The sequence below is a fragment of the Megascapheus bottae genome, chromosome X (genome assembly GCF_031878675.1).
Source record: "Megascapheus bottae isolate mThoBot1 chromosome X, mThoBot2.hap1, whole genome shotgun sequence".
NCBI lineage: Eukaryota > Metazoa > Chordata > Mammalia > Rodentia > Geomyidae > Megascapheus > Megascapheus bottae.
The window spans coordinates 36,888,230-36,915,238 of NC_143547.1; the positions used below are offsets into that span (position 1 = coordinate 36,888,230).

The following is a 27,009-nucleotide window of genomic DNA, read 5'->3' on the forward strand; positions in this document are numbered from 1 at the left end:
CACATTCCCAGCCTTGAATTTTAATAGTAGAAAATTCTTACAGCTCACATAAAGTTCTGCTCTTTCTCCAATTAAAAGTTGTGTAACACTATGTCTTCTCCTTCAGCTCTCTGAGTTTCGGATGAACCATTAACTTTTCAAAAAAGATCCCTTATACTCTTGCTGTTTTAAAGATTTTCTCTTTGGCCTTGACAATTTGATTATAATGTATGGTCCCAAGCCACCTGGCTCATGCCTGTATTCTAGCTACTCAGGCTGAGATCCAAGAATCTGCAGTTCAAAGCTAGTCTGGTACGTTTGTGAGACAAAACCCAGAAGTGGAAGTGTGTTTGAAGGGGTATGGAGGTAGCCTTGAGCTGAAGAGCTTAGGGATAATACCCAGGCCCAGAGTACAAGTCCCACAACTGACAAAAAAAAATTTATCATCCCAGAGTTTCCCTTATTTTTGGAGTTCATTGCTCTTTTTGGATTTGTAGACCATATTTGTTTTGATCAAACTTGTGACATTCTTTGCTCTTATTTTTTCCTCTATTTGGGAGTACTGGGGTTGGAACTCAGGGCTTCAGGCTCCCAAGACTCCAGCATTTGAGCTATGCCCTTTTTTTTTTTTTTTTTTGCTCATGTCGCTGCTCTTTTTATGTTAGTTATTTTTCAGGTAGAATTTTGTAATCTCTTGCCTGGGTTGACCTGTATTTTGATTTTTCTACTTACACTTTCTTCACAGCAGAGATATCAGTCATATTACATTGCCAGTTTTTGTGTTGACTTGAATAGTAGCTGGGACTCTATGCATCATTTCTTTAAATAATCTCTGCCCCATTTTTTCTTGCCAGTCCTGGGCTTGAGCTCAGGGCTTGAGCACTGTCCTTGGACTTTCTCAAGGCTAGAGCTCTACCACTTGAGCCTCAGCACCACTTCCGGCTTTTTGCTATGTATGTGGTACCGAGGAATTGAACCCGGGTCTTCATGCATGCTAGGCAAGCACTTTAACCACTAGGCCAAACTCCCGGCCCCGTCTCTGCCCCATTTTAAAATTTCTTCTTGAATTTTTTTTTGCCAGTCCTGGGCATAGGCTCAGGGCCTGAGCACTGCCCTTGGATTTTTCTCAAGGCTAGAGCTCTACCACTTGATCCTTAGCACCACTTCCAGGTTTTTCTAAGTATGTGGTACCGAGGAATCGAACCCAGGTCTTCGTGCATGGTAGGCAAGCACTCTACCACTAGGCCAAACTCCTGGCCCCTATTCTTGAAAATTTGATTAGGTATATGAATGCAATGCTGCTTGATAATTGTCACCCCTTCCATGGTTTTCCCCATTTCCTCCTCTCCCGTGAATACCCTCAAGTTCTGCAATTGTCTTTTCTTTTCTTTTTTTTTTTTTGCCTATTTTAGTGTTTGAGCTGTGGTCCCATATACTGTCCCTGAGCTTCTATGCTTGAGGCTAGCATTCTACCATTTGATCCATAGTTCCACTTCTAGTTTTGTTTTGCTTTGTTTTTGGTGGTTAATTGGAACAAACCTGGATCCTCAGATCTTGGTCTTCTAAGTAGCTAGGATTACAGGGGTGAATAACAGGTGCTACTCCGTATAGTTCAGTTTTTTCTTTTTCTTTTTTTTGTAGCCAGTTATGGGACTTGAACTCTAGGCTTGAGCACTGTCTCTTCAGCCCAAGGCTACCACCCTACCCTACCCCTTGAGCCACAACACCACTTCTGGTTTTCTGGTGGTTAACTGAAGATGATTCTCAAGGACTTTAGTGCCCTTTTTTGGCTTTTTATTATTGTTATTATAAAAATGATATACATAAGGGTTAGAGTTACATAAGTCAAGTAATGAGCACATTTCTTTTTCAACAATGTCTCCTGTTCCCTCCTTTTCATTTTCCCTCCTTACCCCTCTTCTCCCACAAGTTATGTAGCTCATTTTCAACATACTGTCTAGTGAGTAGCACTGCACATTCTATTTACAACAAATGATAGAAAGGATGAATCCTATGTCTCTTTGAGTCTGGCTTGCTTCGCTTAATATATTGTTTCCATATGTTTCTATTGCCTTAAAAATGTTACCGCATCACCAGGCACTTGTGGCACACCCCTGTAATCCTAGCTACTCAGGAAGGTGAGTAGATATCCTTTTTGAGTAGCTAGGATTACAGGCATGAGCCACTGTTCCTAGCTTAGTTCAGTTTTTACATAGTGTACAATGAATATAATGACTAAATTTGCTCACCCTTTCTGCTTCTATTCATGCATCCCTTATTTATTCCATGCTTCCTCACCCCTCCACCCACCTAAAAAGTGTATTAACTGTCTGGTATTCATTTTGATCATTAATAGTACTTTAGTACTTAAGCACATTTATAACTTTGAACTCCTCCCCTTAGTATAAGGGCTAGATTAGTGGTGTATTCTTTTTTTTTTTACACTTTCCTATTTTTGATATTTTCACTGACATTACTACTTGTCTTCTGTTGTTAACCAGATGGGAGAGTAGGATATACATGTCTTGTTTCTATGCAATCTTACACTATTTCTACTCTAAAAGTTACTCCTAGTTCCCTAAATGTTATGTGTAACAAAATTCTCTATTTTGATAGTGGTAATAGTTTTATTCCATTCTTTGAAGAGTTATTTAAATGCTCCTAATTTTCTTTTACCTTTATATGTGATAAGTAGTAATGGCTGCCAATAGTTTGAGATAGCTTTTTTCTTTATTCTTTTGGCAGGTGTGCCTGTCCTAGGGCTTGAATTTAGGGGTCTGGGTGCTGTTCCAATATTTTTGCTCACTTTACAACATGCCACCCACCTCTGATTTTACTTAGTTTATTGGAGATGAAACTTTTTTTTCCCTGGGCTGGCTTGGAAGCACTATCTCCTGCTCTTGGCCTCCTGAGTAGTAAGGATTACAGGCATAAGTCACTGGTACCTGATTTCCCACTACTTTTTTCTCTGCAATTCTGACTTTATACCTGCTTGCTGCTATACTAACTGAAGCATGCCTCAAACCCTCCAAGTTTGTTTGTTTGTTTATTTTTGCCAGTATTTTTTTTTACCAGTCCAGGGGATTGAACTCAGGACCTGATCGTTGTCTTTGGGCTATCATAAGGGTAGAGCTCTACCACATGAGCCCCAGCACCACTTCCGGCTTTTTTGTATGTATGCGGTACTAAGGAAATGAACCCTGGTCTTCATGCATGGTAGACAAGCACTCTACTACATGGCCACACTCCGAGTCCCTCCACTGTTACCATGTTGTTTTTTGTGGGTCATGGGACTTGAACTCTGGGCTTGGGCACTGTCCCTGAGCTCTTTATCTCTAGGCTACCCTACATCCCTCTGTAGTGATTAATTGTAGATTCTTTAGTGCCCTGGGCTGGCTTAGAAATCAGCCTACTGTGTAGCAAGAGTCATAGTTTTGAGCCATCATGCCTGGCTATTATTGTTAATATTTTGGCCAGTCCTTAGGCTTGAACTCAGGACCTGAGCACTGTCCCTAACCCTCTCTGTGCTCAAGGCTAGTGCTCTACCACTTGAGCCACAGCAACATTTCTGGCTTTTTCAGTGAATGTGGTACTGGGAAATAAAACCAACAGATTCGTTTATGCTAGGCAAGCATTCTACCACTAGGTCACAATTCTGGCCCTCCACACTTATTTTTATTGAAGTATAGTTCTCGTATATTAAATTGTGCTTTTTTTCTTCTGTACTGCAGTTTGTGTCCTTCATTCCTTTGTTCCTTCCTTCATTCTTTTTTTTTCTTTCTTTCCTTCTTGTTTCTCCCCCCGCCCCTGGAGTGGTACTTGAACTCTGGGCCTGGGGGCTGTCACTGAGCCCTTCAGCTCAAGGCTACCACCCCTGGAGCCACTGCACCACTTCCAGTTTTCTAGTGGTTAATTGGAGATAAAAGTCTTTAGTGCCTGGGCTGGCTTTGATCTGCAATCCTCAGTTTTCAGCCTCCTGAGAAACTAGGATTACAAGCTTGAACTACCTGTCTGGTGGTGGTGGTGGTGATGGTGGTGGTGGTGGTGGTGATGCTGCTGCTGCTGCTACTGCTGCTGCTCCTCCTCCTCCTGCTCCTCCTCCTGCTCCTCCTCCTGCTCCTCTTCCTCCTCCTCCTCCTCCTCCTCCTTCTCCTCCTTCTCCTCCTCCTCCATCTTCTTTGTGGATCATGGGGCTTGAACTTTGCCTGGGTGCTGTCCCTGAGCTAAAGAGCTTAAGGCTATCACCCTACCCTGGAACCCTGGTCATTGTTTATGAGCAGTTCAGCTCACTCTACCCTTGACCTTGAGCCAAGCCCCACTTCCCATTTTCTAGGTAAGAGTCTCAGGCCAATTTGTACCCAGGCTGACTTTGAACCTTGATCCTCAGATTTCAGCCTCCTGAGAAGCTAGGATTACAGGCATGAGCTATTGCGTTGGCTCATTTTGTCTTCTTTTGCCAGTCTTGGAACTTGAAATCAGGGCCTGGGCACTGCCCTTGTGACTTTTTTGCTCATGGCTAATGCCCTGCCACTTGAGCCACAGCACCACTTCTGTTTTTTTTTTCCCTGTGTATGAGGTACTGAAGAACAGAAGCCAGGACTTCATGTATGCTAGGCAAGAACTCTTATCACTATGCCATACGTCTGGCCCATGCATCTGTGCTTCTTTCTTAAAGGAGTATTTGTTAGATTTTTCTAGTTTTTCAGTAGCATTCTATAGCAATCCAAATGACAGTTTTAATGATGTACAGAGATTGTTTTAAACACTTTACTGGAAGGTGGTGACACAATAAAAGCTTTTTCTGGCAAATAAACAATTTACATGAAGATAGTGAGTGTGTCTTCCTAGCGTCTGCGTGCTGATAATCCAAAATCATGGTGATTGATATCTACACTGGGTGCTTGAACAATGCTAGACATAAGTTACCTATAGTATAATATAAAGAGGTAAATAATATGTTGATACATAGTTGTAGCTATGATGGCTGGCATTTGTTCAATCCTAAAATTATGACCACATTAATATTATCATAATTGATATTTCATGGGTACACGTGGTAAACAAAATAATATCAGCATTGTTTTTATATTTGAAAGCCAGCTGAATTTCTTCCCCATTATCTCAAGAACTTGCTAAGCCTATTGACTTCAAATTAATGTTGAGACTGCTTTGTACAACTAAAGATAAGCTTAAAAATAAAATGATGACAAACAAGCAATTAGACTAGTAGTACATAATACAGAATCGTATGCTATGTAAGTTGGTGTATGTCAAGAAGAAAAACAACCATTCTACCTTGGTGACAAGGTAAGCGAGGTTAAAAGGTCATAAGATAGTCGTAACTGCTCTGCCAGCACATGGGAATACATTTGAATACATTTGAAGCCATGTGAATACATGGTTGGCTATTTCTTATATTCTTCTTTTGAGCATCCTTCCACAACTACAAAATTGACCTCAATGAAAAATTCTCATCTTCAGACATGTTATCTTGGTTTGAATATTTGTATGTCATAGATATATGTTAATCTATGTAATAAAAGATTATGTTTATATAGAGTCATACATTTTTTTAAATTTTTTATTGTAATTAGTAAAAGGGTTACATGATATTTGCCAGATATAGAGTCATACATTTTTATGTGTATGTAGTTGTGTTTATATTTCCAGTGCAATGTCCATAGCATTGGATATGCAAATATTGAGTCAACACTCTTGTATTGTTTGGATCTAATAGCCACACATTAAGGATACCATGTGCCTTTTATTCCTTTGGTTAGAACATTAAGTTATAGCTTTTGTTTGCTTCCTCTTAGACATTGTCTTCTCAGCTATATACTCCCCAGCCAAGCCACACCCTCATTTTATTTATTTATTTATTTATGTTTGTTTGTTTGTTTATATATTTAGCCAGTCTTGGAGTTGAATTAAGGGTATGCCACGGTCCTTGGGCTTTCTCAAGGGTAGCCCTCTATCCTTGAGCCACAGCACTACTTCTGGCTTTTTCTGTTTATGTTACTGAGGAATGAAACCCAGGGCTTTGTGCATGGGAGGTGAACACTCTACCATTAGGCCACACTGCCAGCCCATATTTTCTAGACGTAAGGACATAATGACCCTAAGAATTGTATTAACATATTGTCTTTTTCCATTTGCAAGAGCTGGGGTGGAAAGGAGAATGGCTTTGGACTGGCCGAATGTTGCAGAGATTTACATATGCTGGTAAATATATATTGGAATATATCTTTTTAATAGAGCTTATTTCACAGTGAATATTTCATATATATAGTTGCACTTGACAGTTGGAAGTTTTGAGAAACCTGAAATCAGTAGGGACATAGCAATCCTTAGGAAATACAGTAGTAGTTCTCATGTTGTTAATACGGTAATTATAGAAAAAAATTGTCAAGAGCCAGTAATATACGTTCATATCTAATCCCTCAGTAGGAAGTCAATTTTTTTGAAACAGCTTGAAAGAACCCCAGAATCTTAATTTGTTTGTATTCTGAGCAGCATATAGAAATGACTGCTTGGATTATAGAAAACTTAGTCCTGTGCTTTCCTATACCTTAGATCCTATGTTCCATACATGCTCAGGTCATCAGGCTGTTCTCTCTTCTGTGTTACTGTACAACCAACAGTTTGGTCTTTGATAACAGTTGTGGACCAATTTGCCTCGTCAGTTGGTCATTTTGGGCAAAAAATGGATGCGAAGAAATTTAAGTGATCTTAGCCTTTTCTTTTCTAGCAATAGTACTATACTCTCACTGGTCAAAATTACAGAAGAGGGCTGGGAGTTTGGCCAAGTGGTAAGAGTGTTTACCTAGTATGCACAAAGACACAGGGTTGATTCCTTGGTACCATATATATTGAAAAAGCTGTCCCAAGGACAGTGCTCAGGCACTGAGTTGAAGCCCCAGGACTAGTGTAAAAAATTTGTTAAAAATTAGTTACAGAATAATTTCCACCTTAGTTGATGTACCTTTTTTACTTAGTGTTTTATAAGTGGATATTTATAATTTGAGATGAATGTTCTTAGAAGGAATACTAACTAATTCTAATTTGCATTTTGTTTTTCATTTTAAAATTTAGTGGTTTCATTCTGAACCTCCTTATTCATGTTAGGATTATTCTGTGCTCTGTTACCAAAGCACTGTGATATACTGAACAAGGCTTGCTTGATGGCTCTTTCTTCTTAGATCTGGTCCTCTCAATTCATTGCAATTTGACATGGTATTTTGGAAAATATCTGCTTTAAATGGAAGTTGTGTGTAATAAAGTGGTTTCAAGAAACATCTTAAATAATATGTTCTTGATGTTGTCATACTGCTTTTTTAGAGAGGATGTATAGAATAGGGAGTATCAAACTTACGTATTAGATTACTTGCTTAGCATGTGTGAGTCCTTGATTTCACTCCTCGGTACTGCCCTTACCTACCCCTAAAATATACAATATACTGCTAGAGTCAAATGTAGCTTGATGAACGTGTTAAAAGATCGTAAGATTATTGCAACATATTGCAACATCACATAGAAGAATATTTAGGATATACTACTGAAGCATCCTTTAAATATAAGTTTATGGTTAATAAGGCTTCCATAAGAACATTTCTTTCCATTCTTTAGCGCATATGTATTGTAGTATTTGTTCTATGTTAATGATACTTGGCAGTTTTGTCTCCCACTCTCACCCTACCCCTGAGAGTAGTTTTTAGTGAAAAATTTATCTCTTGAAAGAAAGGGCAACTGGTAAGTTACAAGTAAGTAATAATACTAAAGGGTTTGGAGCTCTAGGTCTCATTTAAAAATAAATATTTTTTAAATAATTGAGGTCATTCTTAGAAAAAGCTCATTCCTTTGCTATAGTGAATTGGGTGACTAGAATTTTGAGGAAGGTGGGGGATGTCTGCCATATAAAAAAGCAGTTTTAATTCACTATCTGACTCTTTTGTACCATTTATGCACAGAAGTACCCACCCAGCGCAACTACACTACACTTTGAATTCTATGCGGACCCTGGGGCAGAGGTCAAAATTGAGAAAAGGGTGAGTTTTATTCAGACCTTTTCTGATAAAGTCTATATCTATTGTAATTGTGCTTATTTTGAGCTTCCTTATCAAGCTTCTTGGGAATAAGTATTAATTAGATGCCCAGCTCTGATAGAATTGAATTTTATATTGGGTCCTGCAAAAAGGTAGAACTCTGAGTGTATTTTTTTCACAGTTTTATTTGATAATTCCAACATGCAGTATAATAATCTTGTTTCTCTAAGTCAACCCATGTATTGTACGATAATCCTACATAATTAGCTTGTTATTTAATATTCTATGAAGAGGTACTAAGAATCAGTCTCATTTAGAATTAGACTTTCGAATAAAAAAATCTTCCTGTTAATGTTGACTTACACTACTTTATTTTAAGTCAACCCATATGTTGTATGATAATCCAACTTAATTAGCTTGTTTTAATATTCTTTGATGAGGTACTAAAATTCAGACTCTTTTAGAACTAGACTTGTGGATAAAAATCTTTGTTAATGTTTAATTACGCTACTATATTTATTGTAATGCATCTTCAAAGAAACCCCATTTCCATGTATTCAATCTTTGCTATGAACACATCTATGGATAGAAAGTGAGAATTTAAAAGGAACAAAAATCTGTAGTGCCAATTTGTAAAACTGTAAACTTTGGGGGGGGTTTGGTTCATCAGGGTTGGAGGCCAGGCCCCATCTTTATAAATATACCAGGTATGGTAGTATTATGCGTCTGTAATTACATTTCAGAGGCTAATGTAAGAGGTTTGAGGTATGAGACTGGCCCAGGCCAAATAAAAAAAGTAAAGCCAAAAAGAGAAGAGGTAGGGACATGGCTCAAATGGTACAGTACTTGCTAGTGGCACAAAGTTCAAACCCTTGTACTAACCTACCCCTCTATAAAAAATGACAAAGAGGAATGTAAAATGTGCCTGGATAATAGCATTATAGTTTACTATTGATTTATTGTGAATATCAAATGGAAAATGAATATTTCACTGTTCACACATGTATGAGCCTATATATGTGTGTGTGTATGTTTGTATTTGTCCCTACGTGAACTTGAACTAATGTCCCGAGTGCTATCCCTATGCTTTTTTCTGAAGTCTGATGCTCTGCCACTTAAGCCACAGCTCTGCTTCTTGTCTGTTGCTAGTTAATTGGAGAGTCTCACAGACGTTTGGTCAGTCTGGTTTTGAAATGTAATCTTTAGATCTCAGCCTCTTGAATAGTTAGGATTACAGACATTAGCCCAGGCACCCAGTTAAAACACATATTTTAAAGAACTATGAAGTTAATTTGCTTTTAAGGCCATTTGATTATATACTTGTGTCTAGGATAATAATGTTGATAAACCTTCATTTTTAGTTAGCTCTTAGAATCTATGTTTGCGGAAATTAAGATCTTTATTGATTCCTGACAGCTTTCTTAACTTTTTACATTTCAGACGAGTAGTAACACACTACACTATATTCACATAGAACAACTTGACAAGGTAAAAGCAATCTTTGACACTTGACTAATTTCTTAATGTTTGCTTGACTTTTGTTTCCTAATTGTACATTTTTTCTAATGTAGATTTCAGAAAGCCCTTCTGAAATCATGGAATCCCTCACCAAGATGTACAGCATTCCTAAGGACAAGCAGGTATGATGTATGTGAAATGTGTAGTATATTTATGGTGGGGAATGGGACAGCACATTGGAGAAAGCATAACCTCTAGAGTTAGTCTATGGAAAAATTAGTTAACCTCTATTAGTTTCTTGATTTATAAGGGCAACAACAAATTCCTAGATCCTTATACAAGACTGAAGCAAACAGAAACAGCTGTACATTATATATTGGCAGGTATCTCCATATTTCAGATATACTTAGGAGGAAGTCTTAAAAGAAAAATTTGCTTATTCTAATCCTAGACTTGAATTCAGAGCCTGGGTACTCTGAGGTGTTTTGTTTTGTTTTTTCCCCTAAAGGCTAGTTGTTTTTTTTTTAACCACTTGAGCCACAGCTCCATTAAAATTTTTATTTTGTTAGATTTTCTAATTTTTATTTTGACAAGATATTTTATTGGTTTGAAATAATCTGAACTCTTACCAAATGTCCCCTAATTATTGCCAGTCAGTATTGTGACATTGCTTAGTTTAACATGGGGTTTTAGGGTTCTGTGAATCCTTGTTTCACTCCCATTTTGACAGCTAAACTTTCAGTTTGATCATCAAACAAATTCTAACTCTGTCCTCTGTTTAGCAAGCAGCCCGACAGGTAAAAGTCCCAGAAAGAATATTCATCTTTTCTAGTGATGTTGTAACACAGGTCTTATCTCTGCAGATGCTGTTATTTACACACATACGGCTGGCCCATGGCTTTTCTAATCACAGAAAACGATTACAAGCTGTTCAGGCCAGATTACATGCAATATCTATATTAGGTAAGAGTAAAATAATACATGCTGTGGACAATATAGATTTTGTTTCTCGTGAATTTCATCCATCTTTGTTGGTATAAGGCTTGTAGTTACCAAAGGAACAATGTGTAAAGTATCAAATGCTAACATTGCTAGTGGGTAGAGTGCTAGAAGCAGGATATGATCTTTGTTGATATGTTACATGTGTTTGACCTTCCACATATATGTATATATATATATGCATATATATACATATGTGCGCATATATACATATATGCATTCATATATATACACACACATATATGGTCAGACCGTGTGTGTGTGTGTGTACGTATTTCATCATGAGGCTTGAACTCTGGGCCTAGGCGATGCCCTTGAACTCTTTAAGGGTACTGCTTTACCCCTTGAGCCACAACTCCACTTTCAGTTTTCAGGTAGTTAATTAGAGGTAGTCTCATAGGCACTTTCAAGCCTGGGCTGGTTTTGAACTGCGATCCTCATCTCAACCTCCTGAATAGCTAGGATTATAGGCACGACTCACCAGCACCCGGCTGATCTTGGCCTATTTTCTTATTTTATTTTATTGTTTTTTGATCTGTCATCTCCTGGCATAGCATTTAGGATCTTTTTCACCTCAACCTCCTGATCACTGGCCTTAAAACTGTCCACTGCCACTCCTGGTTACTACATTTTTTTCAGTTGCATGCACACATGTGCATCTCACACTGGACCTTATCCTTAAGCTAATTTCATCCTCCTCTTCTTCAATCCTCCTATGGGTATTATTTTTAAAGTCATAATTGCTATTCAACCATAACTGTGACTAGTAAAAGGGAAAACACAAAGTCAGACCTCTGCTCTCACTTCTGTTCCTTTCAAATTAGCCGCATTCTTATCCTGTCACCCTTAGTTTCTTTGTTTTATATAGTCACAGTTCTTATATTCTAATGCTAGGATTGAATGAAAAGCCTGGTGGGGGACTAGGTGGATTCCAGCTTATGAGTGTGCCTGGGCAGGAAGTGAGACATTATCCTAAAACTAATCCATGAAAAACAATGCTGGAGGCATAACTCAACAGTATTGTGCAAGCTCAGAGGTCCTGAGGTTGAAAAACCCCAGCAATGTCAAAAAAGATAAGAAAACCTAGAAAGGAAGCTAGTATAGGTCTAAAAATATAAAATGGTAATCACTTCTGTTATTAACTTATCTTTGTTATATTAGTACTTTTTGTGTGTGTATTCTGGCACATCCTGGGTGCTTTTAACTGAGCCTTCTCATTCAAAGATTGGTGTTCTACCACTTGAGCCACTGATGCATTTCTGACATTTGGGTAGTTTATTAGATACAGAATCTCATGGTGTTCCCTGCCCAGACTGGCTCTAAACCACAATTAGTTATATCTCAGCCTCCTGAGTAGATAGAATTATAAACATGAGCCACTGGCACATGGATATGTTAGTAGTTGTTTGCCTGCTTTGATAAACTATTGAGTTCCTTGCTGTGAAATTGCTCTTTTGTTTTATTCTCACATTTACCATAACTTCTTCCATACTTATTGGTACTCAGGAGTTGTTAAAAATTAAAGGACTGTGCTCTAATCACATCCAAAAATGATTCTAGTATTATCTCAGTTCAGAATTAATTGAAATTGGATTGTATGTATCTTAAATTTTAAAAGTATCACAAATTTCTGATTTAGTATGCAGCAGACCAAAAATTATCTGTTTTCTTTTTTGCTGGACCTCGGGCTTGAGCTCAAGAAACTGAATGCTCTCTGTGAGTATTTTTTTGCTCAAGACTAGCATTCTACCACTTGAGCCACAGTTCCGCTTATGACTTTTGTGTGATTTATTGGAGATAAAGTCTCATGGAGTTTTCTGCCCAGGCTGGCTCTGAATTGTGATCCTCAAATCTCAAATTCTTGAGTTGCTAGGATTCCAGGCGTAAGTCAGTGGAACCCGGCCAAAAATTATGTTTTTTTTCACAGCTTACTCTGAAAGTGTTTTCAGTCCAAACAAATACGAAGAAGCTGAAATGAAAGACTTATGTCCAAGGCACAGTGGAATTTTATCAAGTAATGAATGATGTTATGACAACTCAACCCAGCTTTATTTTTCTGCTTCCATTCCCAAAAATTCTTGGGGACTACTGAAACTTTTCCTAGGGTAATTTCTGTAATTGGGTGATAGCCATTAATGCTTATCACCTTATAAAAATTCAGTTCTATAGAATTGAATATTCTATTCTCCAGAGCTGACTGGAAGCTAAAACTTAGAAAGGCCAACTTTTATCATTGGGAAGTGGTTTCATCACTTGTTTTTCCTTTTGCAGTATATTCCAATGCCTTGCAGGAATCAGCAAACAGTATCTTGTATAATGGGTTGATAGAGGAGTTGGTAGATGTCCTTCAGATAACAGATAAGCAGCTGATGGTAAGTATTTACAATGAATCTCTATAATATGCCAAGGTTATAGCTTTCTTTGCCTTTTTGTTTTTCCTTTGGGGCTAGAGCCCCAAATGGGAAGCTTGAACATTTTGCTTCTTTTTGATTTTTTTTTGGCTGGGTTATGAGACTTGAACTCAGCCTGGGCACTGTCCCTGAAGTCTATAGCTCAAAGTTACTGCCCTACCCTTGAGCCAAGCCCCACTTCCCATTTTCTAGAGGTTAATTGGAGATAAGAGTCTCAGGTCCTTTTGTGCCCGTACTGGCACTGATCTTCAGATCTCAGTCTCTTGTGTAGCTAGGATTACAGGTATGAGCCACCTTGCCTGGCTTTCTGTTTGAATATTAAACTGAGATAAACACTATATAGTTTTTGATGTATTACTCTCATCAGCCTCCCATTGCCCTCAACCAATTACCAGTAAAACTTCTTAAATTTTAACTTTGAGTAGTAGCCTCTTGTTTGGATTATCTGTGCATCTTATTTGACACATTTTATGTTTGCTTTTTACTTTTGTAGGAGATTAAAGCTGCTTCCTTACGAACATTAACATCAATTGTTCATTTGGAGAGAACTCCCAAACTCAGCAGTATTATTGACTGTACTGGAACTGCCTCTTACCATGGGTTTTTGCCTGTACTTGTACGGAACTGTATCCAGGCCATGATTGGTAGGTTTGAATAGTGATTATCCTTGGCAAAAAGATGAGCATGCTGTTTGTTTAATATTATTTTAGCTCAGCTCTTTCTCTCTCACAATGTCTCTTGTAGATCCTTCCATGGATCCATATCCACACCAGTTTGCCACTGCTCTCTTCTCTTTTTTATATCATTTGGCCAGCTATGATGCTGGTGGTGAAGCCTTGGTCTCCTGTGGAATGATGGAAGCCTTATTGAAGGTGCTGTACTTTGTTCTTTTCATATACATTTATAGGGACATCACCTGAGAATTTTTTTTTGCCAGTTTTTGGGTTTGCACTCCAGGCCTGGGCACTGTCTTTTGGTTTTCTCAAGCCACCGCTCTACCATTTGAGCTGCAGTACCACTTTTGGCTTTTTCTGTATATGTTGTACCGAGGAATTGAATCTGTGATTTTGTGCATACTAGTGAAGCCCTCTAGTATTAGGACATGCTCCTGGCCCCTTGTTTTGGATTCTTAAACTGGGAGAAAATACAAAATGTAAATTTTTAAAATTTTTAAAATTTTTTTTTTGCCAGTCCTTGGCTTGAGCTCAGGGCCTGAGCACTGTCCTTGGACTTTCTCAAGGCCAGCTCTACCACTAGAGCCTCAGCACCACTTCTGGCTTTTTTCTATGTATGTGGTACCAAGGAATTGAACCTGGGTCTTCATGCATGGTAATGCTAGGCAGGCACTCTTATCACTAGGCCAAACTCCCAGCCCGAAAATGTAAATTTTATTTAGAAAAACTCTACTTAATTTTGTAGTCCAACTTTGTGTTATTTTTTAAAAATAAAACATACATATACCTTATATTAAGAACTTGTTGTAGTCACACAATGTGAGCATAAAGGCTCTAAGTCTTTGTCAGAATATTGTCACATGTTGTCATGTGTATGATCTTGAGGGAAAGAAATGTAGATAAATTTATGTATGAAGACACATGTAAGACATGTTGAATTCCTGAATTAACAAACTGTTATTACTTAGTTTTCAGACTCAATAAAAAGCAAGTTCTTTATACTGTTCTGCTTTATTGCACCACCCTTAGCATGGTTAAAAAAGCATATAATTTTTTACATCTCTGTTTTTTCTGTTCATTGTTTTTGCATATCTCCACTAGGTTATAAAGTTTCTTGGTGATGAGCAGGACCAAATAACATTTGTCACCAGAGCTGTTAGAGTGGTTGACCTCATCACAAACCTGGACATGGCCGCATTTCAGTCCCATAGTGGACTCTCAATCTTTATTTATAGACTTGAGGTATGTATAGTTTATATAAAACAAATGTAATGTGAGCCTAGGATCTGCAAATAATCCCAATGAGAGACATTATCCCTCTTATTACACCAATTCTTACATTAGAATTGCTTTTAAATTCTGAACTTACTTATAGGATTTTCTTGTATCTTTTCCCTTGATTGTAGCATGAAGTAGATCTGTGCCGGAAAGAGTGTCCTTTTGTGATCAAGCCAAAGATCCAGAGGCCTACTACCAATCAAGAAGGAGAAGAAATGGAAACTGATATGGATGGTACATAACAAGTTATTATGCTAACTTTTTTTGTGTTTGAAGCTTTCGTCTTATCCATACCATTTGTCATAAATTATAAAGTACACAACACACTTTTTTTGTGCCAGTCCTGCGGTTGAGCTCAGGGCCTGAGCACTGTCTTTGGACTTTCTCAAGTCTAGAGCTCTACCACTTGAGCCTTGGCACCACTTCTGGCTTTTTTCTATGTATGTGGTACCAAGGATTCGAACCTGGGTCTTCATGCATGCTAGGTAAGCAGTCTACCACTAAGCCAAACTCCCGGCCATGAGTATGCTTTTTGTGCATGAGTGATAGGCAGTAAAGTAGATGGTAGAACTTTTGTGGATTTCTTACTGTAACTCATTCTAATCTATTTTTTTCATTAGTTTAATTCATGGGTCTTTTTTTTGTGCATTGCCTCATTATATTTTTGGGGGGGGGGCAGTCCTCGGGCTTGAAGTCAGGGCCTGGGAATTGTCCTTGAGCTGCTTTTGCTCAAGGCTAGCACTCTACCACTGAGCCATAGCACCACTTTTGGCCTGAGGAATCAAACCCAGGGCTTGGTAGATAAGTACTCTACCATTAAGTCACATTCCCAGCCCATTTATATTGTTTTTATTATAACAACTCTCTTTACTTTGTATTCCTTTTTCATGAGTTACTTCTGTATATACAGAGTTATTAGTGTATTTTGCTGCCCTTTTTTCATTGCTGTTTCTAGTTTGGGCACTTGACTTCACCAGTAAGATCCTAGAAGACTGCACAAAATGTGACACTTACTAACTTGTTTTTTTTGTAGCTCGCTATTTAAAGCCTCCCTGCTCCTTATAACTCATTGCTGTCAAAAATAATATGTGGAAGAATAAGAATTATTGCTATACCCTGTCTATATCTTGATTCCATAACTTTGCCGATTAGAGGCTGATAAACTTCCATACTAAATAACTAGTCTAGGGCTAGAAGTGTGGGTCAAGTAGTAGAAATTTCAGATTTCAAATCCGAGTGCCATTAAAAATGACAACAGGCCCCACGCAGTGGCTCATGTCTGTAATTCTAGCAACTTAGGAGGCTGCTGATATGAGGATCAAGGTTCAAAGCCAGCCCGGGCACAAGAACCTGAGACTCTTATCTCCAATTGACCTCTAGAATCTGGGAAGTGGGGCTTGGCACAAGGTGTAGGGTGGTAGCCTTGAGCTGAAGAGCTCAGGGACAGTGCTCAGGCCCCATGACCCACAAAAACACCAACAACAGCAGTCCCAGCCATTGCAGTCCAGGTGATTCTGGTGTATTTGTGGAGTAAAATATTTTAAGTAAACAGCAGGTTATAGAATGCTTTTATATGTAAATTGACACATGTACTCTTACATCTGATTGGGATATTGGTATAATAAAACAATTGTAATCTCAGAACTCTAGAGATAAGCAGACGCCAACTGGAGGTACATATTGAAATTTTGTCACACACACACACACACACACACAAAATCTATATGTGATGTCTCATAACTATAATCCTAGTCTGAGACTGGAAAGATGACAATTAGGCAGGCCTTAGGTTGGGCCAGTAAGAGTAAAAAAGAAAGCTATTCAAAAAGTAAGGAAAGCAGGTAGGTGCCTGTGGGTTCTAGCTACTCAGGAGGCTGAGATGTGAAAATTGCAGTTCAAAGTCAGTCCAGGCAAGATGTGGAGCTGTGGCTCAAGTGGCAGAACACTAACCTTCCGCCCAAGAACAGTGCCCAGGTTCTTAGTTCAAGTTGTAAGACTGGCTCGCGCATGTGCACACACACACACTCTGCAGAAATGACTAGGGGAATTTGCCTGCCTAGAAAATACTCTCTCCCCCTCCCCCCTCTTCCTCTCCTCCCTCCCCCTCCCTTTCCCCCTCCCCTCTCTCCCCTCCTCTCCCCTCTCTCCTCCTCTCTCCTGTCTCCTCTCTCCAGAAATGACTAGAGGAATTTGCCTGCCTAGAAAATACATCTGGAGTTCAAAGCCTCATCCCATTAGTTATTAAATATGTAAATTTGAAAGAAGGATGAAAAAGAACATGCTGATTATATTAAAAGTAAAAAGAAATTCAGTAATCACTATTTACCTTTTGGGGCAAGATTAAAAATTACTTCAAAATTTAAAATGATTGTTTTCTTTTGTTTTGGGCCCGAGCTGCGGCTTCAACTGAAAGCCTGGGTGCTGTCCCTGACCACAAACTGCAATACTCAGATCTCAGCCTCTAGAGTAGCTAGAAAGTAGGCACAAGCCACCCATACCCAGCTAATTGTGTGTTTTTTCCCCTAAGCAAATTTTGTTTTATTCACGTTCATGCTATACATGATCCCATCCATGTAACTGATATTTGATTTGGCTCTTTCTAGGCATTCTTACGTTTTTTTCCATGTTCATGTGAGTTTCTTTTTAGGAAAAGGGATAGAATAGAAGAGCATAACCATTCCTCAGCTTTTATTGTTAATTCTCTATCTTGGACATCGATTGCTATCAACATTGACATTTTTGTGCTTTTTATGTTAATAATCTTCTTTTATAAAGTCCTATTCAGTGGACACCGGTGTCTCCTGCCTGTGATCCTAGTTGCTGAAGGGGCTGAGATCTGAGAATTGCAATTCAAAGCCAGCTTGGACAGGAAAAATCTCATGAAAAATTTTTTATTTTTATTTTTTGGGGGTTGATCATTGGCTTGAACTCTGGGTGTGGGTGCTGGCCCTGAGCTCTTCAGCTCAAGGCTAGTGCTCTACTACTTGAGCCATAGTGCCACTTCCTGCTTTCTGGTATTTTACTGGAGATAAAGTGTCTCAGGGACTTCCTGTGTCCTGTGTTGGCTTTGAACTGTGATCCTCTGATCTCAGCATCTTGATTTTTTTTTTTAAATTTTGATTGTGGGACTTGAACTCTGGGCCTGGGCATAGTTCGAGAGCCCTTCTGCTCAAGCTACCATCCTACCTCTTGAACCACAGCATCACTTCCAGTTTTCTTATGGACTTTTGTGCCAGGACTGGCTTTGAACTGTGATCTCTAGATATCAGCCTCCTGAGTAGGATAACAGGCATGAGCCACCATGCTCGGCTATGTGTGAAATTCGTATTTCCACTTAACCACCAAAAAGCTAAAAGTGGACCTTTGAAGAAAAAGGTAGAGTACTATCCTTGAGCAAATAAAGCTCATGCCCTGAGTTCAAGCCTTAGAACTGACACTTAAAAAAAGTTTCACTTTTCTACCTCCTAATGTATGTTTTACATCATTCATATGACTTACATGGAAATTTTTTAAATCTCTTTTAATAGTGATTTTTTATTCTAATTACTTTCTTTATCATAATTTGTGCTTAAGTTACAGACGTGACTATGGAAAGCAGTCCAGGCTCATCCTTATCTGTGGAGAACCGGCTAGATGTTGAATTAAAGACGTCAAGTTCCAATAGCACCACTAGCATCTCTGGCTCTGGTTCTGGCCCTAGCCATGGCCCTGGTCTCCGCCCTGGTGTGTAAATACATAGACTTTATAGGGGCTAATTTGCTAAATTAGTGAAGAGAACTTTTATTAGGCACTTACCTGGTATATTTGGAGATGGACTTAAATATCTCATGGCATTTTGTGGTTTTTCTGAAGTTTCATTTTTCATTGATTTTCAAAATAAACATATTTTAGGGAAGAATTGAATCTTTGCTATTGCTCATCGACACTGTAGTCTTGTAATTTTAATAATAGTCTTGCTTTATCCTTGGTGCCGTACTTCACCAGTTTCAAAGGTTTCTTTCCAATTTCCTGAGATCTCACTTCAAATGTCTGCTAGTTTTGTTGTATTAGAGATAGATGAGCCTCTTGTTCTATCTTGTCTGCTCATTTCTGGTTTAATGGTGAAGCCAGCATAATTCTTTTGCCTTTCTCCATTGCCAGGAGTCCAGTGTATTCCACAGCGAGCAGCACTTCTTAAATCTATGTTGAATTTCCTCAAGAAGGCCATTCAAGACCCTGCTTTCTCAGATGGCATACGTCATGGTATTTGATTCTTTATTCTATTTTTTGAAACTGTTCATCTGTTTTGCTTGTTTTTGTTCTATATGTTGGTGGTTATGGGGATTGAACTCTGGGCCTTGGAGTTGTCAGAGCTTTTCTGCTCCAAGTCTTTTGTTCTACCCTTTGAGCCACAGTGCCACTTCTGGTGTTGTTGGGTGTTTTGTTTTGTTTTGTTTTGTTTTCTGGTGGTTATTTGACAATAAGTGTCTCATGGTCTTTTGTACCCAGGCTGGGTTTGAACTGTTATCCTCAGATCTCAGCCTCCTGAATTGCTAGGATTATAGGCATAAGCCCCCAGCACCTGGCTTGTTCATCTCTTTCATACACACCTGACACTTACTCTTTTTCATAATAAAGTATGCTTAGAAAAATGCCATCCCCTTTTTATTAGTTTAAATTTACTTTAGACTTTAGATTACTGTAATGAGTCACATTCCCTTCTACCACCCTCCTCATCCAATATTCACCCCTTTCATGTTCTTTATGTGTTTGTTAATTTTGACCCAAGATTATAAAGCTCTACTGGTAAGTAATGAGGAGGAGACAAATTGGAATCATTAGATTGGAACCAATTCAAACTTGTTTACCATAGTGTAGTATGTAATGCCTTTATCCCAATTCTTTACTTCAAACTTGATATTCTTTGTAATGTTCCTAATGTCTGTAATGTATTGTTTTTCTCCTAGTAATGGATGGATCTCTGCCTACCTCCCTGAAACACATCATCAGCAATGCAGAATACTATGGCCCTTCCCTCTTCCTCCTTGGTAATTGAAATTCAGTAATAGTTCTACCAAACTGGGATAAATCTAGGGAGAGTTTTCATTTGTTTCATATACATTAGGATTTTTACTATCTATACTTGGTCCCTTCGTAAAATTTTGTCTTTCCAAGTGCTGTTTTATCTGTTGTAGCTCTGGAACTAAGGCTTGCGTACTGTCCTTGAGCTTTTTCCATTCAAGCCTAGTATTCTGCCACTTGAAGCCATAGGGCCACTTCTATTTTTCTGGAGCTAGGAGTTTCACAGACTTTCCTGCCTGGACTGGTCTTTAACTATGATTTTAAATGCCAGTCTCCTGAGTAGGATTACAGGCATGAGCCACCAATGCCTTGCATAAATACCCATTTTTTTAGGCACCAAATACACCTTTTACAAGCGGTGCATGTTGGGTCGTTTTTAATAAGAAATAACATCGTGCATTTTGCATTTTTGTGTTGCCTGAACCACTCTGCACTTTGATCCACTGGCTTTGATTGCTCGGAAATGATTGGAAACAAAGGAAATTATATAATTTGTATAACTGCATAACCTCACTTATGTAAAAATGTGCCATTTATAATAGTTTTATTTGGCCAGTCTTGGGCCTTAAATTCAGGGCCTGAGCACTGTCCTTGGGCTTTCTCAAGGCTAGAGTTCTACCCCTTGAGCCACAGCACCACCCCTGGCCTTTTCTATATATGTGGTACCAAAGTATTGGACCCAGGTCTTCGTGCACGCTAAGCAAGCACTCTTATCACTAGGCAACCCTGCTGGCCCACATAATAGTTTTTAGTCTCAGATGTAGAGGTACTAGAACATTTTTATGGAGTATATTTTGGTTATTTTTTTTTGCCTTTAATATCTGAGATGTCCCTATATTTCTCTGTCTTCTTTTAGCTACTGAAGTGGTTACTGTATTTGTATTTCAAGAACCATCACTGCTGTCCTCACTCCAGGACAATGGTTTGACAGATGTCATGCTGCACGCACTGCTTATCAAAGATGTGAGTTCTTTCTTCTTCTATCTTAAGAATGTATGTATGCCCTAAGACATGTATGTACACATGCAGTGTTACTGCATGAAAAGCTGTCTTGGAAATTCTCTGTTGTTTATAATGTTGAATATACTTTTTTGGACCCATTTATGAAAACCTCTGTTCACAGTAGTAGCCATCATCATATATTTTTTTTCCCAGTCCTGGGCTTGAGCTCAGGGCCTGAGCACTGTCCTTGGACTTTCTCAAGACTAGAGCTTTACCACTTGGGCCTCAGCACCATTTCTGGCTTTTTTCTATGTATGTGGTACCTAGTAATTGAACCCGGGTCTTTGTGCGTGCTAGGTAAGCAGGCTACCCCTAGGCCAAACTCCTGACCCCGTCATCATGTATTCTTAACATGAACTTTTTAAGATTCATTCAAGCTCACTCTAAGTGCACATTATTATCTTTCTAGGTTCCTGCTACACGTGAAGTGCTTGGCTCCCTCCCAAATGTATTCAGTGCACTCTGCTTGAATGCCCGAGGCCTTCAGTCTTTTGTACAGTGCCAGCCATTTGAACGTCTCTTTAAGGTTCTTCTTTCACCAGATTATCTCCCAGCCATGCGGAGGAGGAGGAGTTCTGATCCCCTTGGTGAGTTTACGTGGGTTTATTTTGTAATAGAAAATTGGTTTATTTGACAAGGAAGCCTTCTTCAGTGCACTTTTGTTTCTTCAGGTGGCCAAGTTAAGCTTTATAGAAAAGATGTATAGGATATAAAGCTTTTATTTTACATATTATATCTGTAAAGCTTTGCAGAAAATTTGCATACATTGTATTGAAGATGGTAAAGTAATACTTTATCCTTCATTTCTCATGCTTCTGAATATTTCACTGTTATGCTGCTAAGAGAAAAGATCCGGTTGAATTTTCATGTATCCTGTGATATGATATTATATTTCAATATCCACATATATGAAATAGTCACACATTGATTTTCTCAGAACACATGCCAATTAAAAAATATGCTTAAAAATTGTTATCTTAGAGATGACATATAGTGGTTTCATTTACATATGTCAGGTAATAAGTAAATTTCCTTTCATACAGTATCATCCGTTCCCTCATTCTCTCCCATTATCTCCCTCCCATCTCAACATATAAGTTGCATAGTACGCTTTTCATTATTGTCCAGTGCACTTCACAACTGTACTTTTTCATACTATGTCCTTGGATTTCTGCCCTCCCCTCACCCTCCCACAGATGTGAATGTGAATACACAGTGTATAAGGTAAATAATAAAGTCATCAGAAAAAGAAAACCAAATTAAGAAAAAAGTCCTTTTTTCTCATATCTTAGAGTATATATGTTATTTTATGTACATATGAAGAGGCATTTGAGGATTCTCTCCTTTGTGATTCTCTCCTAAGGCTATCCTAGTGCATTGTAGATCTAATTTTTTCATTCCAGAGAGAATATGCACCATTTGCCTCTCTGATCTTTCCTTGCCTCACTTAACATGATTTGTTCTACTTCCATCCATTTCCCTTTAAGAGACCAAATCGTGTAAGTTTCTTTTTTCTAGGAAGCCATCTTAGGTTAGAACAATGAAATCACAGCCTTTTTTTTTCCTGTTTTCTAACAGGCCTTTTCAATTTAAAAACTTTTTTTTTTGCTTTAAGGGGATACTGCATCTAATCTAGGTAGTGCTGTTGATGAGCTCATGAGACACCAGCCCACCCTTAAAACAGATGCAACGACTGCCATCATCAAGGTAGGAAATGATGTGACTGCCGTATTCTTGCTAGATCAGTAAATGGAGGGATTGTAGGTAAAAAAAAATAACCTGCTGGAGGTCATTTATTTGAATTCATGCTGATTCGTTTTCAAAAATGAAGTCAAGCTCACAACTGTAATCCTAACTACTCAGGAGGATCCATAGATCCTCCTGACGCAGCACATAGGAAAGGCTATGTGATTCTTAATTCCAGTTCACCATCAAAAATCCAGATGTGGAGCTGTGGCTCAAAGGGTGGGAGTGTGAGCCTTGAGCAGAAAATAGGGAATAGTTCCAGCCCCAGTAGACACACATGTGTGAGTTATGCCTCACATTGCATTCCTAGCCATTTAGGACACTGAGATCTGAGGATTGAGTTTCCAAACCAGCCCAGGCAGTGTCTTTTATTTGATGAAAAGAAAAGTGAACCCATGGCTCAAATGGTAGAGCTTTGCGGATAGAAGCCCAGGAACAGCACCGAGGCTAAGTTCAAGCCACAAGATCAATTAGAAAAAGTGGTGTAGTTATTATATTCAAATCTTTGCATAACCCACAGGTTATACCTGTAATCACAATTGTTCAGAAGGTTGAAATGTGAGGATTGCCTTGTAGCAAGGATAGTCTGAGACTAATCCCCAATTGACAACTGAAAAGCCAGAAATATAGCTGTTGCTCAAGTAGTAGCACAACAGCCTTGAGTGAAAAAACTTAAGAAACAAGTTCCCAAGCCCTGAGTTCAGGCCATTGGAGCCAAACAGGCAAGCACACATTTTCTCACTTTTAACCTTTTCAGATTGAGAATCGTTCCTCTTCATATAAATCTCTGTATATTGTCTTCTTCCTTTAGAACGGGCACTTAATTTACTAAAAACATACTTAGTTTTTTTTCAGTCCTCTCTCCTACACTTGACAGCTTGCCCAATTGTCATTTCAGTGTTGATGCTATATTTTTTTTGTCAGTATTGGTGCTTCAACTCAGGGTCTGAGCACTGACCTTGGGCTTTTCCCTCATAGCTAGCACTCTGCCACTTGAGCCACAGCATCACTTCTGGCTTTTTCTATGTATGTGGTACCAAGGAATCGAACCCAGGTCTTTGTGCATGTTAGGCAAGCTCTCTACCACTAGGCCAAACTCCCGGCCCCTAGTATTGATGTTATTATTTAAGTAGCTGATAGATAATCATGACATGTGGTCAGGTTATTCATTCAATTTAAAATGCTTGATAGCGAACAAAGTACCTCCCCTTTTATGTTTATTAAAAGCAATTTGTGTCTATATTCCACATATGTATTATATGAATAGTATTCTTTTGGTGGGTCATGGGACTTGAATTCTTGTCCTGAGCGCTATACCTGAGCTCTTCAGCTCAGGGCTACCACCTTAATCCTGGGCCTGGGCGTTTTTCCCTGAGATCCTCAGCTTAAGGATACTGCCCTTCCCCTTGAGCTACAGCCCCACTTTCTGTTTTCTAGTGATCAATTGAAGTTAAGAGTCTCATGTTCTTAGTGCTCTGGGCTTGCTTTGAACCACGATCCTCAGATCTTAGCCTCCTGAGTAGCTAGGATTATAGACGTGAGCCACCTTGCCCGGCTATGAATAGTATTTTTGAGCTATTCATAAATAGCACCGAGAAAGTGTTCATAAAATATTCTTCATGTTTACATTCCTGAAGTAATAACAAGTAATCATATCCTTTGTCATCAGTTACTTGAAGAAATCTGTAATCTTGGAAGAGACCCTAAATATATTTGTCAGAAGCCATCAATCCAGAAGGCAGATGGAACTGCCTCTGCTCCTCCCCCAAGGTCTAACCATGCTGCAGAAGAAGCATCTAGTGAAGATGAAGAAGAGGAGGAAGTACAGGCCATGCAGAGCTTTAATACTACCCAACAGAATGAAACCGAGCCTAACCAGCAGTAAGTGTTCACAAGACCAATTTTCCAGCCTTTTGATCTTGGGCATATTGCTAAGTCAGTCTTAGTGTCATTCTTTTATTTTGTGGTGTTGGGTGTGGAATCCAGGATCTCCTGCATGCTAGGCAAGTGTTCTACCACTGAGCCACCGCCCCCGTAATGTCACTTTCATCTGCAAGAAGTGAGAACTAGGTCATTTCAAGGTTCTTTCTAAGACTATATCATTGTTTTTCATTTCTTGTTCATTGGTAGTATCATTTGTACTTTGGCATTTAATAGCATTGGTTGCCTTGAAAAACATAGAAAATTGATGAGCTTTTGCACAGCTTTTGCTCTGCATTGATTTGATATTCCACATTACTGACTGCTTCATGCAAGCTCATTTGAAGCCTGTCTTAGGAGTTCCTAAATGTACAGGGTTTTTTTTGTTGATACTCTGATATAGTTGGTTCCTGGGTTGTTGCTGATGGTTTTGTTCCTTTGATTACTGTCTATTCCTACTAGATAAATCAGAGGAGGCTTTGACATTTATTAACTGGACTGATTAATCTCATTTCTATTCACTTCAGTTTTGTCCTATATAGGAATTGACTACCTATAGGCTGGGAATTGGTGGCTCATTCCTGTGATCTTAGCTACTCAGGAAGCTTCAATCTGAGGATCCTGGTTTGATGCCAGCCCTGGTAGTAAAGTCCATGTGTGAGACTCTAATCTCCAATTAACTACCCCAAAAACCCAAAGTAAAGCTATGGCTGAAGAGTAAAAAAAGCTCAGGGACAGCACCCAAGCATAGATTAAGGGTTGAGTAAAAGGTTGATATGTGCGTGCGAGCGTATGCGCATGCTGGCGCGCGTGCACACACACACACACAGAATTGACTACCTGACCACACAGACAGACAAACTGACTGACTCAGAATTCACTACCTGCCGCGGACACCCCCCCCCCAATTGACTACTGGTATGTAAAAAGAAAGGTGACATAAAAATTGGTAATGAATATTTCCTCATGCCTTTTGAGTTTTGTGACCTCACCTAGAGCTGTTTATATTAAATACAAACTTTTTGACAGTTAACTCTTAATCACCAGTCATGGGACTGATTCCTCTTCAGTCTTGTATTCTCCTTCTTAACATTCCTTTTGTATATAGATAAGACTTTACATGAAGGTTAGAGCTGATGATGAAAGTTATCTGGGCCTTCATATGTAGGTAGCATGCACAAGCATGGCCAATGGCCTAGAATTCTGAACTGGTGTGTTGTCTTTGATGTCTAGATAATAGTGAACATGTTGGTTTCAGCAGTTTGGGAGGGGAAAGGAATTATTATTACTAATAGTTATGAGTCTTTGAGCGGATGTCTTACTTTGTATGAGAAAGCATACCTTTGTTTGAGCAGCATGGTCAAATTACCTCAAAATACTCTCTTTTCTAGAGGAGAGACACATCCTGAAACAGAATTGTACCATTTGGGGTTGAGGGAGGTTGGAGCACAAGGGAATTAGGACCTGCTGAGTTCCTCTTCCTAACTATCCTAACTACAAATAAGGAAAGATTTCTTTGCTTAGTTGTTTGGACCACTTGTACTTCTTCCTCTACCTAGAAACTTAAAATGCCTAAAATTCAAGCCATTTATGACTTGACATTTCTACAACAGTATTCAATTCCTTACTCTCGTTTTATTCTTTTATTATTACCATATCATGTATCATCTTGTACTCTCCACATTTGTTTTCCATTTCCAAGTTACCTACTCCTTTTCTATACCAAATTTCTCTGCGTTTCGCTCAAATATCTTCCTCCTCCCCCCCCCCCCCGCCCCCCATTGTGGGGCTGACTCTGGGCCTGCTGGCTGTCCCTGAGCTCGTCAGCTCAAGGCTACTGCCCTACTCCTTGAGCCCAACTTCTGGTTTTCTAGTGGTAAATTGGAGATAAAAGTTCCACGTTCTTTAGTGCCTGGGCTGGCGCAACACTCAGTTCTCAGCCTCCTGAATAACTAGGATTACAGGTGTGAGCCACTATGCCTGGCCTCAAATACATTATTTTTGTTGTAAAGTTGATATACATAGGGGTAACAATTAAACATTTTGCTTTTTTATTTATTTAGCTAGGTAGCTAATAGTAAATAAACTAGCTAGCTAGCTGGTCCTGGGGCTTGAACTCTGGACCTGAGTCTCTTTGTGTTCAAGGATAGCAGTATACAACTTGAGCCACAGAGTCACTTCTGCCTTTTCTGAGTAGTTTATTAGATATAAGATACTCTCAGGCTTTTCTCCCTGGACTGCCTTTGAAACCTGACCTCAGATCTTAGCCTCATGAGTAGCTAGGATTTCAGGCACCTGGCCAAATACATTATTCTTTTTTATATTTATTTAAAGAATTTATTAACATTGATTTGTACATCATATTTCAAATAATGTGTTTAACAAACAAGTATTTAAGAAGGCAGTCTCTATGCAATCACTCGTACTTAGATTTTAGAA

General features: G+C 38.9%; 1 protein-coding gene across 13 annotated transcripts in view; it reads left to right on the top strand.

Moving 5' to 3' along the window:
• Huwe1 (HECT, UBA and WWE domain containing E3 ubiquitin protein ligase 1) overlaps positions 1-27,009 on the top strand; it is a 168,241-nt gene that overhangs the window by 48,221 nt on the left and 93,011 nt on the right. For 12 of the 13 annotated variants that reach the window (XM_090326994.1, XM_090326999.1, XM_090327002.1 and 9 more), the window contains exons 7-23: positions 6,139-6,201; positions 7,947-8,024; positions 9,462-9,509; positions 9,593-9,661; positions 10,343-10,442; positions 12,750-12,850; positions 13,383-13,533; positions 13,634-13,761; positions 14,665-14,805; positions 14,970-15,075; positions 18,415-18,564; positions 18,982-19,083; positions 19,788-19,868; positions 20,759-20,865; positions 21,314-21,491; positions 22,520-22,611; positions 24,320-24,531. In XM_090326994.1, the coding sequence (XP_090183120.1) occupies positions 6,139-6,201; positions 7,947-8,024; positions 9,462-9,509; positions 9,593-9,661; positions 10,343-10,442; positions 12,750-12,850; positions 13,383-13,533; positions 13,634-13,761; positions 14,665-14,805; positions 14,970-15,075; positions 18,415-18,564; positions 18,982-19,083; positions 19,788-19,868; positions 20,759-20,865; positions 21,314-21,491; positions 22,520-22,611; positions 24,320-24,531 (1,907 nt within the window). The remainder of the gene's footprint in view (positions 1-6,138; positions 6,202-7,946; positions 8,025-9,461; positions 9,510-9,592; positions 9,662-10,342; positions 10,443-12,749; positions 12,851-13,382; positions 13,534-13,633; positions 13,762-14,664; positions 14,806-14,969; positions 15,076-18,414; positions 18,565-18,981; positions 19,084-19,787; positions 19,869-20,758; positions 20,866-21,313; positions 21,492-22,519; positions 22,612-24,319; positions 24,532-27,009) is intronic. The other variant, XM_090326995.1, reaches the window with a different exon arrangement.